Genomic DNA, 18,346 nt, shown 5'->3' with positions numbered 1-18,346 from the left:
TTGCAGCATGCATGTGGGATCTGGCTCCCTGACCAGGGATCAAATCAAGGCCTCCTGCACTGGGAGTGTGGAGTCTTAACCACTGTGCCACCAGGGAAGTACATGAAGTTATTCTGTTTTATTTTCTCTTTTTGCCCTATTATCATTCTGTTTAAATTAATAGAGATTTATAATGCATTTTGAAGTAATATAGTAGAGCAAAGCATTACTTTAATAACTGCCTTGTTATTCATGTCTTAATTTTTCTATAAAACTTATAAAACAAATTGTCATGTTTCAAGAAGTTCCTATTGAACATGAAGGAATGAATTTAATGAAAATCCCAATGCAATTCTAGTTTGAGAAAAATTGAAATCTTTTAATACTGAATGGTATTAAAATGGTGAATCTCTCCATTTATTCAGATATTTTTTCCTGTTGTTTGGTAAAGTTGTCCAGTTTTTTATTAGTTCTGTAACTAAGAAAGAAATAAAACTATGGGGAATGAAGAAATGAACCCAGAGTACAATTCTCAGCTTAATAATTTTAACCAGAAGGCAAACTAATGTTCTTTTTTGAAGAGGAAGCCTAACTTTCTGATTTTGTGGGGTTTTGTTTTCTATAAGTAGAGTATAGATGTGAAAAAAATACTTCTTCCACAAAACCTTAATTGCCATAGATTCATTCAGTTTATTCAACAAACATTTTTTGGGTGTCTGCCATGTGCTGGGGAGCGTTCTAGGTATTCAGAATACAAGCAGTGGACAAATCAGACAAATATTTCCATCTGATTTACACTAAAGTGGCAGGCTTATATACATTTCTGGATTAGGGGCATAAAATCTACCTGTTGAAGATCTTTGTCTAAATAATAATGCCATTTCTCTAATTTTGTCCATTAAACCTGAACTCTACTGAAGTATAATACTGAGATAGAAGTCTTATATTTGAAGGTATCAACTAATCTTAAAAAATTGAGATCTGTAAAAATATTAGTGTAATACCTTATTGCGTGATTTGTTGTGGTCCTTGAAGTCTCCAAGCATACCTCTTTTCTTTCACACTGTGTCAATTGTTTTGATATTTATATTAAGGCCATTATGAAAATTATTCAGGAAAGTATTATACCATCTAAAATTGTAAAGGCCTCAGTCTCAAAGCTTAGAACATAGCTCATGCCTCTTTGTTGATCCCATTCAAGTTTTAGATAGAATGAATCATCGTAAGGAAATACAGACTTTGAGGATAGAGTTTAAATTGCAGGTAATCAAATGAACGTTTGTTTCAAAGTCACATATTTACTTTTAACAACTCCAATAAAATTTCTAAGTAGGGTAGCAGCCAAATCATCAGTCCTATAATTATATGTGAGGTTATTTGGGTAAATACCAAGTTAGTTACACATACAACAAATAAATTTACCTAAAACAGTTGTAATTAGAAAAAAGTTCTTTATTCTAAAAACTAAACTAAAAAGTAGCAAAGTATGCATGAAATTCAAACAACTATGTCTTTTTAAACTGGTTCTTTGACTTTAGTATTTTAAAATAATGCATGCTTTTTCTACCCAGAGCTGAGTAGTAGTCTACAGGAGAAGCCAGTATGAATAACCAAGATAACAGTAGAGGGCCAAGGATGACTATATTGCATGTCAGTACAAATCCCAATAAATATTTTAAGCAGGTGAGACCTTGCTGGAAGGTAAAAGAGAGGGTCTACAATTTTTTTTTAACCTTGCCTCCAATGGGGCCCTATTTTCACCTTTCTTCTTTTACCTGAACCTGCCTCTTTGGCTACAGGAAGGACACCCAGTGAAATGCATCCCTGACTTGATTGGATCAGAAAAACAAGAAAAGAAGTATCCAGCTCTCTCAGCCCTATTGTGCAGGCGGATGTCACATTCAGGCTCTCAAGATGGCAGCCATTGACCTATGCCCGATATGGGCTCTACCTACACAGGACTCTGCCTGTTTCTATGTGAGAAGTACTGAGGGGGAAAGGATAGTGCCTGGATTCCCAGCAACCTGGTTACAGGGACCAGTGTCCTTTGAGGATGTGACTGTGGAGTTCACCCAGGAGGAGTGGGTGATGCTGGACTCTGCTCAGAGAAGTATGTACAGAGATGTAATGTTGGAAAACTATATGAATCTCACCTTAGTGGAATATCAGTTATGCAAGCCTGTGATCTCCCTGTCGGGTCAAGAAGACATAAGAACTGTGAAAAGGAGAATTCCCCAAGGCACCTGTCTAGACTGGGAGATTCAACTGAAAACCAAAGAATCAACTTCTAACCAGAATATTTTTTGGGGAAAATCATCTAGTGGCAAGAAAATGATAAGATTCACAACGGATGATTGGTCGCCCACATTAAGAGCAGACTGGGAATGCCGTAAAATCAGAAAACAGCACAAGATCCCAGAGGGGATTTTGAGGCAAGTGACATTTACTCAAAAGAAGGCAGCATCTCAGGAGGGATTGTATGACTATCATGAATTAAAGAAGGACTCTAAACTCAGATCAAAACTTGTTTTTTCAAAGAGAGTTTCCATCAGTAAACATTGCCATAAGTGTTACTTAGATATTGAGTGTTGGAAGCATAATTCAATCCTAAACAGTTATGAAAAAAACTCTGTAAGTGAGAGGGTCTGTGAAAGTCATGACTATGACAGAGCTCTGTGGCATCTTGAAAGAACTCAAACAGCACAAAAAGAGTACACATGCTCCGAACATGGCATACACTTTAAACATAATAATATGCTTCCTATATGCAACAATTGTCATATGGGGGAGAATTCCTGTGAGTGTAATAAAAACAAAACCTTTTGTCATCATTCATCCCATAAGCAACAGGAACAAACTCCTACTGAAGAGAATCATGAACATAATCAGCATGGGAAAGCTTTCAAAAGGATTTCTAATCTTATTTTGCACAAGAGAAGTCACATGGGTGAGAAACAATATGAATGTAAAGAATGTAGGAAAGTCTTCAATGATTCCTCAACCCTAAGAAGGCATATAAGAACTCACACTGGTGAGAAACCCTATGAATGTAATCAATGTGGAAAAGCTTTCAGTCAAAAAACATCTCTTAAGGTTCATGTGAGAACTCACACTGGAGAGAAACCTTATGAGTGTAATCATTGTGGAAAATCCTTTGGCACAAGTTCTTACCTTATAGTGCACAAGAGAATACACAGTGGGGAGAAACTCTATGAATGCAATGACTGTGGAAAAGCCTTCAACACAAGCTCTCACCTTAAAGTTCACAAGAAAACACACACTGGAGAGAACCTTTATGAATGCACTGACTGTGGGAAGGTTTTTAGTGGTCTCTCATCTCTTAGAATGCATGTGAGAACTCATACTGGGGAGAAACCCTATGAATGTAAGGAATGCAGGAGAACCTTCAGTGTTTCCTCTTCCCTTAGGAGACATGTGAGAACTCACACTGGAGAGAAACCCTATGGCTGTATTCAATGTGGAAAAACCTTCAGTCAGAATTCTTCACTTACTATACACAAGAGAATTCATACTGGGAGAGAAACCTTGTAACTATTAAGAACATGGAGTTGCATTTTTCAGTGTCTTAAGGTGGATTCCAAGCTCATTATTTCAGTCTTTGTTCTCTAAAATAAGCATTTAAGGCTATAAATAGTCCTATAAACACCCCTTTAGTTATATAACACATTTGGTGTATGATAATTTATTTTGTTTTAACTCTGTTGTCTAATATTTATTATGACTTTATGACTTTCAGATCCATAGCTGTTTAGAGTTATTTTAAATATGTTTTCAGTTACCTTATGGATTTCTAAGTTAATTGCATTATCTTCAAGGTATCTGGACAATATGATACTACTTCATTGTTATTTTCTTGAGAGTCGCTTTCTGGTCTGGTGTGACAGGTATCGTTAGTAGCCAATCAAGCATCCAGTTCATCCCTCCCCGTAGGGAGTGGATAGTATCACTGGGGACAGACCTATCTAGTGTTTTCTCTTTGCCTTTTGCACTTTGTCTTTCAGCCTTCCCCAGTCTTCTCCCTTTGGATTTTGCATTCATGGAGCTGAATGAGCCATCTTGTGACCATGAGGATGACAAGGATGGTGTCAAAGAGATCCTGGTTTCCCAAAGATATCTTCAAATAACTGTACCAGCACTGCGCTGCTTATATCTGTGCATCTTTTTATGTGAGAAAAATAAGCTTATTGATTTTTTAAAAACAGTATGTAAATACAGTCAATACAGTAACCTCGTTTTAAAAAAGAAAAAGATCACAAGATATGTAGACTTAAATATTTTACGTTGGGTGTACAAATTTGGATAAGAACATAGAAAAGAGAGGAATGGAAGAGGAATATTGATAGAACTTTTGTGCTTAGACTAGAGAGGATGGAGCTGAGGTCATTGAAAGCAGGTGTCAGAGAAGCAGGAGGAAAATCCCAACATTTCAGCATGAGAAAACCAAAGAGTCTTCAAGTAGAGGGGAATTACCAATTTTAAATGCTGAATGAAGCCCTTGAGATTTTGCTACTTGGTTTTACAGATACTGATGAGATTAGCTCTAATTTATTAAGAAACAAAATATGGAAGGAAGAAACTATGATGGAAGAAAAAGGCAATAGTCACAGTTTTAGTCCTGTTTATATAGAGTTGTGAGATATCTAGATGAACGGGCTGATGTGTAGTTCTGAACCTGAAGAGGTGTCTAGGACAGAGATATAATTTTAGCAACATCAGGAGATAGACTGTACTGGGTTGTGTGGAGGTGAGTAAGATTGTATAGGGAAAATGGATGGTGTGAAAAGAGAATGTCTACCACTGACCATGGAGACCTCCTATATTTAAAGTAAGTAAAAATGGAGTTTTACTAAACCAAGACAAACTAGTGTTTGAAGAAGGAAGGTAAAACCGGTTGTTTTAAATGCTATGAGGTCAAATTAGATGAAGTCTTCAAAAGCAGACGTATGGCAACGTGAAGGTTATTGCTGAACTTAGGTGGAGATAATGGTATGTTGAGGATTGGTGGTAGGTTAGGATGAGTTTCATAATAAAGGACGAGGAAGTAAAGAGTAAATATAGACAAGCTTGAATAGTAGGAGAAAGATGGGGAAGTAGCTGGAGAGAGATTTGGTCAAGGGAAAATATGTTTTAAATAATGAAAAACTAGAAAATGTTTAAATCCTAATGTGATGTATCCAGTACGGAGAGATTAAATGTGCAGGCATAAGAAGAGGGACAGTCAGTACCATAAAGTTCCTGAGAAGGGGATGGAGGTATCTGGAGCACAAATAGAAGGACTGATGTTTGCTGCAAGAAGGAATACTTCCACCATTCTCTCAGAAGGAAAGGAGGACTGTGTGGGTTGGTTTTAATTACCTCTTTATTTACTTATATCTAAGTTACTTGAGCTAAGAGTATCTGAGCTATACAATACTGCTTGTTTGGTTTCTCTCTTTTTTTTTAATATAAATTATTTATTTATTTATTTTTGGCTGCGTTGGGTCTTTTGTTGCTGCGCGCGGGCTTTCTCTAGTTGCGGCAAGCAGGGGCCACTCTTCGTTGCAGTGTGTGGTCTTCTCATTGCAGTGGCTTCTCTTGTTGCGGAGCACAGGCTCTAGGTGTGCAGGCTTCAGTAGTTGTGGCTCACAGGCTCTAGAGTGCAGGCTCAGTAGTTGTGGTGCACGGGCTTAGCTGCTCCACGACATGTGGGATCTTCCTGGACCAGGGTTCGAACCCATGTCCCCTGCATTGGCAGGCGGATTCTTAACCGCTGCGCCACTAGGGAAGTCCCTGTTTGGTTTCTTAAGAGCAACTTTCTGGCCCAGTGTGGCAGATACTGCTAGTTGCTAACCTAATACATGTTTCCTACTTCTCCTTTACTAATAGTACCTCAGTTTTGCTTAGAGTAGCAGTGTGTCCAGTTACAAAACTCTTTATCCCAGGCAGCCTCCATGGCCAAGATTAGTCATCCCCCCTGTTCTTGGCCAACAGAATGTAGACATGAGACTGTAGGTTTCATGCTAAGATTATCTGCCAAGAGTAAGATGGATAAAAGACTGGTCAGAGGTTTTACTGGGGAAGACTCTATGCATGTGAAAGTCCCCCCAGGTTACCGGTAGGGCCTCCTGTGAAGACAGCAAAGCAAATAGCAAAGTCTAAGTGAATAAGAAGGAGAGTCCAGTTGAATATAAGATAGCAACGAAGAAGAGAGTTGGAAAGTCGAAACTAGCTGGTATGAGCCTCAAAGAAAGTCTCTGTTTCTTTTTACAAGGGGCTGCAATTGGTTAGAAATAATATTGGTGAGCAAGGGGGACATTGATCCTACACGCCAACCTATAGATATGGAGTGCATGCGAATAGACAGCCCTTCTTTGATGTGACTGCTGTCGAGTAGGTTTTTTCCCAGGGGTAGCCAAGTTTAAGTTAGTGCAAAGAAATGGTGGGAATTTTTAGGGAAGTTGTTGAAGACATAAAGGAGTTTGTCACTCAGGGAAATCTCAGAGGGCACCATGGAAACAGTTTCCACAAGGGTAGGAATTTGGGGTTTGTGGCTGGGATATGAGGAATACAGAACATTTTTATGATGGCAGTACTGACAGAGAATGTAAGATCAGAGCTGAGGGTGGGCTGACACTAGGCTGTGACCAGTGAAAACAAAATTTAGAGGGAGCCTAGATTAAATCCCAGCAGGTTCTAAGATGATAGATTCCTAGTCTAGTAAGATTCACACGTAGCTTGGAAAGGAGCACCTGCAGTCATGCTATGGCACCAAATATTCCCATTGTTCATTAGGTGTTTGCGGCCCTCCAGGGTACAGCAGTAGCAGGCAGCAGTTAGAGAAGAATCCCAAATGCATGTGGCGTTTGTGCGAGGAGATCATCTTGAGTGGCATTCAGGAAGGGGGCGTGCTCTGCTTGGTTGGGCGCTGGCATTTATGCACTAGTTTTGGCTCACCAGTGACTTGGCACACCAGCAGCTGTGGGCTCAAGCAGTCTCACCCGGTGTCTCACCTGGATTTTACTGCAGCAGCCTTGTGATGGGTTTCTCTGACTCAGACCTTACTTTCTTCCAGTATGTTTCCTGTGCAGCTAGCCCAGTATCCTTCTATTACTTTTTATTACTCTTGGTGTTTTTTTATTATAAAAGTAATACATGCATATGAGAAAAAATGTAAACAACATCAGCCCTACACAAGAGAAAGTCATCCTCCTGCCTTAGAAATTTAATATTGTGGATGAGTGCACTTTATGTACATTCCATGTACATACAAATATAGATTTCTTTGTACAGAAATTGAGTCATAACTTTCATTCCATCTTTTTTTTTTTTTTTTTTTTTTTTTTTGCGGTACACAGGCCTCTTATTGTTGTGTCCTCTCCCGTTGCGGAGCACAGGCTCCACACGCGCAGGCTCAGCGGCCATGGCCCACGGGCCCAGCCGCTCCACGGCACGTGGGATCTTCCCGGACCGGGGCACGAACCCGTGTCCCCTGCATCGGCAGGCGGACTCCCCACCACTGCGCCACCAGGGAAGCCCTCCATCTTTTTTTAATCATATCTTTCTATGTCAGTATATGTCGTTCTGTTTCATTCTTTCATTGAAATAGTTTAGTATTTGATTATGTGGATGGACTATAATGTACATTTAATCCATTTTCCCCTCCAGATGTTTCATAATAACAACGAACACTGCATAAGCAATATTGTTAATATATTTTGCTTTCCTTTCATCTGTTCTCCATACTGCTCCCAGGGTTATTCGTCTCAAGTACTAATCAGGTTATATTACATCTCACTTCTAAATCCTCAAGCGGACTTCCCTCCTTTTACCTTAAATGTTCTACAAGACCCTTCATGCTAAACTCTTACCTGTCTTTTCAGGCCACAGCCCTTGCTGCTCCATCTCTTCACTCTCTCTGGACCTTAACCTGGCCTGTTCATCCTTTAGGTATTGTATCCTACATCTGCTTTAACATGCTTTTCACACCTTCACAGTATTGCCTGGTTAATTATGTGTCTTGCCCTCTAAACTTTAAGCTTTGGTAAGGTAGGAACTCTAAATTGTTCATTATCTTATTCCTAGTACTTGTCCCATAATAGGTACTTATTTAAACATGTATGGTTTTTCCCAAACTTTTGTGCCTTTTATTTGTTTACTTAGTATTTCAGTGGAGGCTGAACTTAAAATAAGAATTGGGTTTCAAGTGATTGTATAAGGCAAAAATTGCATAAAATCAAAAATTTTTTCCAAGCGCTGGAGTCACACTCAGCATAGCAAGATATTCTAACAATTGACAGGCATGCAGAAACTAAGACTGTTAAGAGAAGTGAGGTTTAATTATTCATATACCCTGCCCTGCCTCTACCACCCTCAAGTTCATATACCTTGTTTGGCCACTGTTCATATGCTGCTACAGTGTGTATTACATTAAAAGGAGTGAAATGACCCAGTACTGGTGAGGGTGCCATGTTCTTTAGGCTACTGATGGAAACATAAATTCACACAATCTTTCTGGGGGACAGGTAAGCAGTATGTGTCCAAAGCGAGAATATTCTAAACCTTTAACCTAGCAATTTTTTTCTTAGCTTTTATAAAAGAACCCTTCATTCAAACATGTATAAGTAACAATAGTCATCTGAGTTTCATACTCTAGTGAAGAACTAAAATTCCTCAATTCCCAATAATAGCTAATTGGTTTTTAAAAATTATGTATGACCATAAAATGGAATGTAATGTGGTCATTAAAATGTTATTATGTATTTATTGACAAATGGGGATGTATCTAATATACAGTAAGTCCCCTACATACGAACCTTCAAAGATACGAACCTATGTTCGCATATCCAATCACGTTAGTTCATGTATCTAGTGTACATTGTCACGTGCATGCATCCTCTACAAGTGGTTGTGCTTTTGTGTACTTTACAGTACTGTATAGAATACAGTAACAGTGTCTTTACTTCAAGCCCAGGATGTCCGGAAGCAAGCATAAAAGCAGCAGTGATGTAGCTTGTACTACTGTATTTTTCAAGGTACTGTACTATAATATTAAAAACTTCTACTTTTTGTGTTTGTTTTTTACGTATTTGTGTGAAAAGTATTACAGTACAGTACTATATGGACAATTTTGTTAGTTGGGTACCTAGGCTAACTTTGTTGGACTTAACGAACAAATTGGACTCAGAATGGAACTCATTTGTATGTAGGGGACTTACTGTACTGTGATTTTTAAATACAATTATAAAATATCAGAGTATAACCATGTTTTTATTAAAATGTATATTGTAAATATGTGTGTATGTGTGTGCATTGAAATATCCTGGAAGATTATATACCAAAACGTTATCAGTGGTCATTTCTGAGTCGTAATTTTTTTACTTGTTGCTAAATTTTCTAGTTTACATAGTAAATAGAGCTAAGTTGTCTATTTTTTTAAATAGTAAACAATTCCATCGTGAACTACTTAAATAATTTTCAAAAGCGTGATTTTAATATCTTCAAAGTTGTATATAGATTTGCTCAGGCTATTGTTAGATATATAAATTCTAGCCATTTTTAAAACTCAGATAATTTTTTTTTACACTTTTTAAGCCAATTTTTCTATCTACAGCTTTTTAAAGGCACTTTTTGAAAATGTTGCTAAAGGGCCTGGGCTCTTTTTAGACTTCATCTAAACTGACCTCTAGGCAAAATTCAAAATATGAGGGAAACAAATAAGGTGCTATGATTAGAGGAACATATGTTCGATAAGGCAGTCAGGGAGGGCCTCCATGAGAAGGTGACATACAAGCTGAAATCTGAAGGAAAGGAGTCATCCACAGAGGATTGGAGAGGTGGAGGGACACAGAGCTTTGTAAGTACAACAGCAAGAACAAAAGTCCTCATTGAGATCTTGACATGTTTGTTTAAAAAAAAAGTCCTAGGCCAGTGGCTGGAACGTGGGCAGGCAAGGTGGTAAAGAGAAGCATATATGAAACCAGGCTGGAGAGTAGGCCGGATTTAGAAAACACCTTACCAGCTCCAGCACGAGTTTATATTTTATTTGAAGAGCCATCAGAAGCTCTTTAAGAATCTTTCATAAGAGATTATTTTTTGAAAATTACACTGACTATTGTATAGAAAAATCTTGGGAGACCAGTTTAGGAGGCTACTGTAGCAGTTCATGTATGAAATTTGGATTACAGAAAACTGTCATTTCCTTAGCATACAGAGTTCTTTTAAGACAACAAATAAAATGAGATATTTACTTAACATGAACAGGAAATTCACAGATTAATAAATGTCACGACATAAACTCACCTGTAATTTAAGGCATAGCAAACAGATAAAATTATATTTTTCACCCATCAGCAAAGTTTCACATTGAATCTGAAATTTCTATTTTCTGATCAATTTCCATTTTTCTACATAATATTGTTCTCTGTGATATTGAGAGTATTGGTGATGCAGAATTTCTTAAAACTTAAATACTTTTCTTAAAATTCATTTCTTAAAAATTTTTTTAAAATATCAGATAACTAATTTGTTTACCCTTTTCTTTACTACCTTTTCTCTCTCCCAGGCTTTAAAGGCAGACTTTTTGAAAGTGTTACCTCTTTCTTCCAAGTCATTCACACCCAATCTGCAAGGTTTGCTGCCTCTCTGCTTTGAAATTTCTTCCATCTCTTCAGAAGGATTTAACAGTTTCCTGTCCTGAGACGCATTGTATAATATTCAATAGAAAATTCTTTGGGGTCATTTCTCAGTAACAAAACTTGACCCAGCCTGAATTCTATGTGGGTATCTTATTTTAAGTCCCCTGAAGCACCGGTTGTTGCTTTCTAAGAAAATATAGAATTCTGATTGTTCTTGCAACAACTAATATTTACATCACTAGTACTGAATGTACCTGTTGCTCCATCTCCTTATCCTTCTGCATTTATAGTAACTTCTTGTTTTAATGTTGAAGTGTAATAATCTTTTGGGAAACTTGTAAAAATTTTATTGAAGCATAATACATAGAGAAATGTGTACAGCTTAATGAATTTCCCCAAATAGAATACACCTATTTAGTCGGCCCCTAGATCGAGAAAACGAAATGAGTACTTTCACTGATGCTACTAGAATCTTACACTCAACTCCATTCATCCCCTCCTATCAAGTGTTACTGTCATGCTTCTTTAGTTTCATGTATATTTTAAACTCCAGCTGATATTATAATTGTTGTGTTGACAATATTCATTTGTATTTCTTGCGGAGTCATCTTTTTAACAGCGATTTAAAATGTGAAAACCTTTCTTAGCTTACAGGCCCCGATATAGCCCATGGGCCTTAGTTTCCCAATACTTGACTTATATTTACCCCTTGTGTTCTTTACTGCCTGCACTGCAAGGTTTCCATCTAGGACCAGTTCATACTGTCTGAAGAACTCATCTTTAATGTTTCTTTTAGCACAGGCATGCTACACAAGTTCCCTCCATTTTTGTTTATCTGAAACATCTTTATTTCTGCTTTATCTCTAAAGGACTTTTAGCTTGGTATAGACATCTAGATTGGTCGAATATTTGTTTTCCTTGTCAGCACTTTAAAGGTGTTGTTTCATTATCTTCTTCCATCGTTTCATTTAAGATGGAAACTTGCAGTCTTCCTGTTGCTGCTGTGAAAGTAGTCTCTCCCCTACTCTGTACCAGCTTCTGATAACCAGGCTTTATCTTTTGTTACAATGTGCATAGTTGTGGTGATGTCCCACTTTAGCCTGCTTGGAACTTGCTGAGCTTCCTGAACCTGAGGGCTGATACCTTGCATCTCTTTGCAAGGTTCTTCACTAACTCCTCAAATATTTGTTCTGTCATCCTCTTCTTAAAAGACTAACTAAACACATTAGAACTTTTGAGTTTGTCCTAAATGTCTATGTCTTACACTCATCTTTTTTCCCCTTCTCCCTTCTGTTTAGTATGGATAATTAGATAATCATGACAACAGAGTAATAAAAATATTATAACTGTTTCAGAGCTATCATGGTTTCCTTCCTATGTTTCACACAAAGTTTTCACAATTTGAATATGCAAACCTAAGACAATTGTGTGTCTGTAATACAAACTCCTTATAAGTTTGTTGTAAGTTTATATTATAAACTCCTAGATCAAAATGTGCAAATTGGATGTTTAGCCCTTCACACGTATTGAGGTGGTCACACTATGTATCACCATTATCTCTTTGTCAAACCAATTGGAACTGAAATAATGTATTATACAAGTAATTTAAAGTACATCATATGCTTTATTCTGTTTGCTTTTATACCTTAATGTGTCTGGCTGGCTATTGCTACTGAATTTCATCTTGAAAAACAGGAAGCTTTACTTTTGGTCTTCTGCTACCTCTGAAAAGTGCCACAGCTTATAAATGTTAAATACGGAAAGATATAACACAGACTTGTGTGCTGAAATTGACTGAAAGCAACTATGAACCTTGCCAGCACTGACTTGCTATGACAAAGAAAGCATACTGTATAAATGAAAATATCCACAAACTATTCACTCTGTTTTTTCAGTGGCAACAGTGTTTTGACATATCTTTTACTGTATAGCCTAGGAATTAACTGTATTTTGATTTAGTGTATTTAATACATTATCTGTATTTTAATTAAATTAAAAATAATAGCATAGTTATTTTGTGAAATATTTTACCACAAATGAAAAAGAGGACTTTTTTGGTGAGTTACATAGTTCAGAATGATGTTGCATGAAGTAAATTTTAGGGGAAATTTCTTATTTTTGATAAAAATGATTCAAGCAACATATTTGGTGAGCTACCTGCAAAGGCACTCCCTTTCCTGAGTGCCCCTCACTCACCTGATCATAGGCCTCTTCCCACTTTTTTCTCCATCATACTTCACTCTCCCCTGCTCCATTAAGGAGGTCACATTTGCTTTCGAAATAAAAGTCCTGCTTACTAGGAGAAAATAGATAATTCAAAATATTATGGTTTTCCTAGACCCTAGGGAAGAGACGCTATTACACGAAGAACAAAAACAGAAGAATGCATGCCATTTCCTACTTGGGCCAATTTTAAAACATTCCCTCAAGAACATGGAGTACAAATTCAGCCAGGCAACTTACAGCCCACCCCCTGATACTTCCTATGGAGAAGGCAGATACCTAAATTCAGATTCTGAATTTGGAGGATTGGTAAACTCCTTAGGCCAGAGTCCCATAGTTCTCCATCATTACATTCCTATATAAAAAACTGGGGGCAGGGTCTAATCAGTCCCATTCCTCCTGGGAGAAGTCTATGGCCACACCTCTGAATGTTACACACCTCTGAGATGACAAATACATTCTTGTTCACCAAAGACTGCCACAGGGTGTGAGGGAAATTACTAATACTGGCCACCACTATAGGAAAGAGGGGATTTATACAGTGGAGTTGTTCTGATAGTTTGAATGGCTCTAGAAAAGTAAATATTAGGCAACAGCTGTGTGTTTTGTTGTTACATTGAATGGAAAAGAAATATGCCAGCCTCTCACTTTGTGAAAGAACAATTATATATGCGTGAAAAAATATGCTTAAATAAGGCACTCATTCAAGTTCTAAATTACATATTTCATGTACTAAACGCAAGAGAAGTTCTTGAAAGGAGGCAATCAGATGCTTTAAAGGTAAGATAACCTTTACAATGGGAAAATAAAGTTTGGGCAGGTGTATGTGGAGATGAAAACAATCTGATTTATTTGGACAAATATGTGCTTACAGAAGAAATGTTCTTACTGAAAATGGAACAAAAGAGGTAAACAACCTTGACATTTTCCTGTGATGTACCTTATTTACATTTATTTCAGACTAAGACATCTAGTCAGATTCAAGGGTAAACATGAGTTAGCATAACCTTAAGTCCAAACTCTGTCTCAAAATTAAAACCATAATATATCTAAAGATGTTTCTATAATGTCTGTATGTTTTTAAAAAAGCATGCTACTCCTCATTGTTGATGTCAATATTGTGATAGTTGCATATTCAGAATCACACATGCTGTAGGAAAAAAATTCAGCCAATACTACATTAATTTACCATGAATCAAGATTTATTCGTAGCTTTTCTGAATTTGCTTTGAAACAAAAAAACAAAACCCAAACAAACATCCCCCTGTAAAAAATCCTCCCACACCGATTCTCTCCAGTATAACTTCTCAGAACTCTTATGACTTTGCCACGCTCATTACAATGGTAGTTTTTCCCCAGGATAATTCTGTAGGTTTGAAATACTGCAGAAAGTCACTCTATGTTAAGTTCATTTATAGGGTTGCTTTTTCTCCTTAGAAGAGTATTTAAGAATTTAATAAATATTGCATGGTACATGAAGGCATTCCCAAATCATTGTTTGTATGACTTTCCTTCATTATGAATTTTCTGATGTCCAGGAAAAAGTACACCCTTACCCATGTGTTCTGTCCTGTCCTGAGCTGACAGATGCAGAATGAGACCTAATCTCTAAAAGTTTTCTCACATTTATTGGACATGTATCCTTTCCTGATAGGAATTTACAAATGTAGATTAAGGGAATCCTACCAGATGAAGAGTCTTCTTAGTATTGTTTGATTCCATCTTCTGGTATTACAAAAAGAATGAGCAGCTATTAATGGCTTTCCCATACATTCCTTGGGTTTTTCTCTAGAATACTGAATAAAGCAGAGACCACATTTCATCACAATAAGCACATTCACATAAGGCTTCTTTCCAAGAGTTCTCTGAAGTCAAAGTAAGGCATTAGCTGCTTTTTTTTTTTTAATCCATACATTCTTAGGTTTTCTCTACAGTGTGAATTCCCTGGTGTTCAGCAAGGAATGAGTGGTAGTTAAATGAATTTTCATATTCATAGGGGTTCTCTAGTGTGTGTGTTCTCTGATGTTTAGTAAGGTTTGAGCTCCAGCTGAAGGATTTATTGCATACCTTACATACATAGGGCTTCTCCCCAGTATGAGTTATCTGATGTAGAATGAGGGAAAAGCTCCGACTAAAGGTTTTGTCACATTCAGTACATGCATAGGGCTTTTCTCCAGTATGAATTCTCATATGTTGTACAAGGGATGCATGCCACGTGAAAACCTTACCACATTCATCACATTCATAGAGCTTTTCTCCAGCATGAATTCTCTGATGTTTAATAAGGAATGAGTGGCAACGGAAGGCTTTACTGCATTCATTACATTCATAGGGGGTTTTGGAGGTATGGACACTCTGATGCCGGGAAAGGTGTGAAGAACGGCGAAATGCCTTCCCACACTCAATGCATTCATAAGGTTTCTCTCCAGTGTGTGTAATCTGATGGCGAATGAGTTCAGAGCCACTGCTAAAGGCCTTCCCACATCTCCTACATACATACTGTTTCTTTCCTATGTGAATTCTCTGATGTCGAGTGAGGTTTGAGGCACGGCTAAAGGCCTTTCCACATTCGGTACATTCATAGGGTTTCTCCCCAGTATGTGTTCTCTGATGTTCAATGAGGAATGATAGGTAACTGAATGTTTTATTACAGTCTTTACACTCATGGGGTTTCTTTCCCGTATGTATCATCTGATGTTTTACGAGGTTTGAGATCTGGCTAAAGGTTTTCCCACATTCCTTACACACATATGGTTTCTCTCCAGTATGAGTTCTCTGATGTAACACAAGGGAAAAGCGCCGACTGAAAGTTTTTCCACATTCATGGCATCCATAGGGTCTCTCCACAGTACTAACATTCATATGTTGAGACAGGGCTTCTTGATGGGAAACTGTCACTTGCCTGATATATCCCTGATTTCCCTGCAGCATCTCAGTATCACCCTCACATTTCCAGCCTTCTTTAAAATTGGAATACTCAAGGCCTTGGCTTAGAAATCTTTCAAATGAAAGATTTGAAGATCTTATCAAATACTGGGATGAATCATCTTCGTATATGACATTTTTTGGAGAAAACTCTTTGATCTCACCATTTGACTCTGAAGCTGAAAAAACAAAGCAAATGTTTCTTATTTTCTGTGTTGAGTAAAATAAAAGCCACTCCTCCATTTTTAAATGAGAATTACATTGGAAAAAATATCTTAGCATTGCATTGCTTTTTCAGTTATCATATATGACTCTGAAATCTGAGCAGTAGATCCAGAAATTCAGAAGACATCAAACAGAGGAGAGCTGTAGGTGAATAAGGAGAAGATTAAAAATAAGAAACTGAAGGTGAGGGAAAAACAGAACTATCAGGAAGATAAGTAATTGTAAAGGATAGGTGGTTAATCTTCCTCACCTCCAGGTAAACTTTATTTGCTGCCAGAATGACTTGAAAATGACAATTTCATAACGATGCTAATAGACTACAAGCGTTCCTCAGGTCCCACAAAGAAATGAGATTGTGTTCACTTAGTGCCTTTGGAACATCTTACAGTAACTTATTCTGAATGAATGAATAAAAAGGTTTCTCTGAATATCTTCTAGCATCCTCACTCTACCTCTAACTTCTAAACAGACTGTGAAGCTCAATTTAGGGATAACAGTGTCTTTCCATCAGATGCTTTTGACAAATAAACACAGGATTTTCTCCAGGCTAAATTTTAGTAAAGGATTTTATCATTTTGGGAGAACAGAGTTTTATAATATACAAAAGTTTAAAAAACATATCTTTATTCTTAGGAACTATGTGGAGTTAACGGCTATGATGTATACAATTTATTCCCAAATGTTTCAGGAAAAAAAAATCATATACCAAATGACAAAACAAACAGGGCAAAATATTAGCCATGGGTGAATGTGAGTAAAGGGCATATGGGTATTTTTGCACTATTCTTGCAACTTTTCTGGAAGTTTAAAATTATTTCCAACTTGGTATATAAATTCAACAAAATCCCAATCAAAATCCCGGCAAGTTATTTCACAGATCTCCAACAAACTGATTCTAAAGTTTATACAAAACAGCAAATGACCTAGAATACCTAACACAGCACTGAAGGAGAAGAACAGTCAGAGGACTGACACTTGACTTCAAGACTTCTGTAGCACTACAGTAATCAAGACAGTGCAGCCCTGGTGAAAGACTAGACAAGTAGATCAGTGGAACAGAGTACAGAGCTCAGAACAGACCTGCATAATTATGGTCAACTCATCTTTGACAAAGGAGCAAGGACATCACAAGGGAGCAAATACAGTCTTCTCAACAAATGGTACTGGAACAACTAGATATCCACGTGCGTAAAAGTGAATCTAGATACAGATTTACACTCTTAACAAAAATTAACTCAAAATGGATCACAGACAAAAATGTAAAACACAAAACTATAAAACTCCTAGAAGTTAACAAAGGAGAGAACCTAGATGATGTTAGAGAGTGATGACTTTTTGGGATAACACCAAAGGCACAATCCATGAAAGAGATAATTGATAAGCTGGACTTCATTAAAATTAAAAACCTCTGCTCTGCAAAACCCAATGTCAAGGGCTTCCCTGGTGGCACAGTAGCTGAGAATCCGCCTGCCAATGCAGGGCACACAGGTTCAAGCCCTGGTCAGGGAAGATCCCACATGCCGTGGAGCAACTAAGCCTGTGTGCCACAACTACTGAAGCCTGAGTGCCTGGAGCCCATGCTCCGCAACAGGAGAGGCCGCTGCGGCGAGAGGCCTACATACCGCAACGAAGAGTAGCCCCTGCTCACCACAACTAGAGAAAGCCCACGTGCAGCAACAAAGACCCAACACAACCAAAAATAAATAAAATTCATTCATTAATTAAGTTTTTTTTAAAAAAGCCAATGTCAAGAGAATGAGAAGACAGGATGAGAAGACTGAGAAAAAATAGTTGCAAAATACACATCTGACAAGTTATTACCCAAAATACACAAAGAACTGTTAAAACTCAACAATAAGAAAATGAACAATTCAATTTAAAAACAGGCAAAAGACATGAACAGAAACCTCACCAAAGAAGATTTACAGATCCAAGTAAGAATATGAAAAGACATTCAACATCATGTCATTAGGGAACTGTAAATTAAAATAAGACACCACTTCACACCTATCAAAATGGCCAAACTCCAATTCACCGACAACAACACATGCTAGTGAGGATGTGGAGCAACAGGAACTCTCATCACTGCTGGTGGGGACACAGACTGGTGCAGCCACTTTGGAAGACAGTGTGTCAGTTTCTTATAAAACTGAACATCCTCTTACCATACAATTCAGCAATCACATTCCTTGATATTTACCCAAGTGAATTAAAACTTACATCCACACAAAAACCTGAATGTGGAAGTTTATAGCAGCTTTATTTATAACTGCCAAAACTTAGAAGCAACAAGATGTCCTTCAGTAGGAGAATGGAAAAGTAAACTGTGGTACATCCAGACCATGGGCTATTACTCAGCA

The 18,346-nt window shown here is 37.5% G+C and overlaps 3 protein-coding genes across 16 annotated transcripts in view; 1 reads left to right on the top strand and 2 right to left on the bottom strand.

The window, feature by feature from the left end:
• The window catches only part of LOC115855124 (uncharacterized), a 27,177-nt gene extending 12,437 nt beyond the window's left edge, over positions 1–14,740 (top strand). Inside the window, exons 2-5 of one of the 9 annotated variants that reach the window (XR_011377936.1) lie at positions 1,779–3,570; positions 4,002–4,166; positions 7,335–7,926; positions 10,541–14,740. Coding sequence is in view for 1 of the 9 variants with exons in the window: in XM_070046959.1 (XP_069903060.1) it covers positions 4,037–4,166; positions 7,860–7,926; positions 8,951–9,011; positions 10,541–10,675 (393 nt within the window). In the remaining 8 variants the exon portion in view is untranslated. Of the gene's footprint in view, positions 1–1,778; positions 4,167–7,334; positions 9,012–10,540 lie in introns of those variants that run through there. The other 8 variants (XR_011377942.1, XR_011377940.1, XR_011377939.1 and 5 more) reach the window with 8 other exon arrangements.
• LOC115855123 (zinc finger protein 10) overlaps positions 1–18,346 on the bottom strand; it is a 112,676-nt gene that overhangs the window by 87,323 nt on the left and 7,007 nt on the right. The window lies entirely within an intron of this gene.
• LOC115855126 (zinc finger protein 26) overlaps positions 14,021–18,346 on the bottom strand; it is a 95,120-nt gene continuing 90,794 nt past the window's right edge. For 3 of the 6 annotated variants that reach the window (XM_070046958.1, XM_060283206.2, XM_070046957.1), the window contains one exon: positions 14,021–15,940. In XM_070046958.1, the coding sequence (XP_069903059.1) occupies positions 14,754–15,940 (1,187 nt within the window). In that variant the 3' untranslated portion in view covers positions 14,021–14,753. The other 3 variants (XM_030859866.3, XM_060283208.1, XM_060283207.1) reach the window with 3 other exon arrangements.

This window comes from Globicephala melas, chromosome 13 (assembly GCF_963455315.2).
Source record: "Globicephala melas chromosome 13, mGloMel1.2, whole genome shotgun sequence".
Taxonomy (NCBI): Eukaryota; Metazoa; Chordata; class Mammalia; order Artiodactyla; family Delphinidae; genus Globicephala; species Globicephala melas.
The sequence above is the reverse complement of the archived record's forward strand: the minus strand, read 5'-3'. Positions and strand labels throughout refer to the sequence as shown.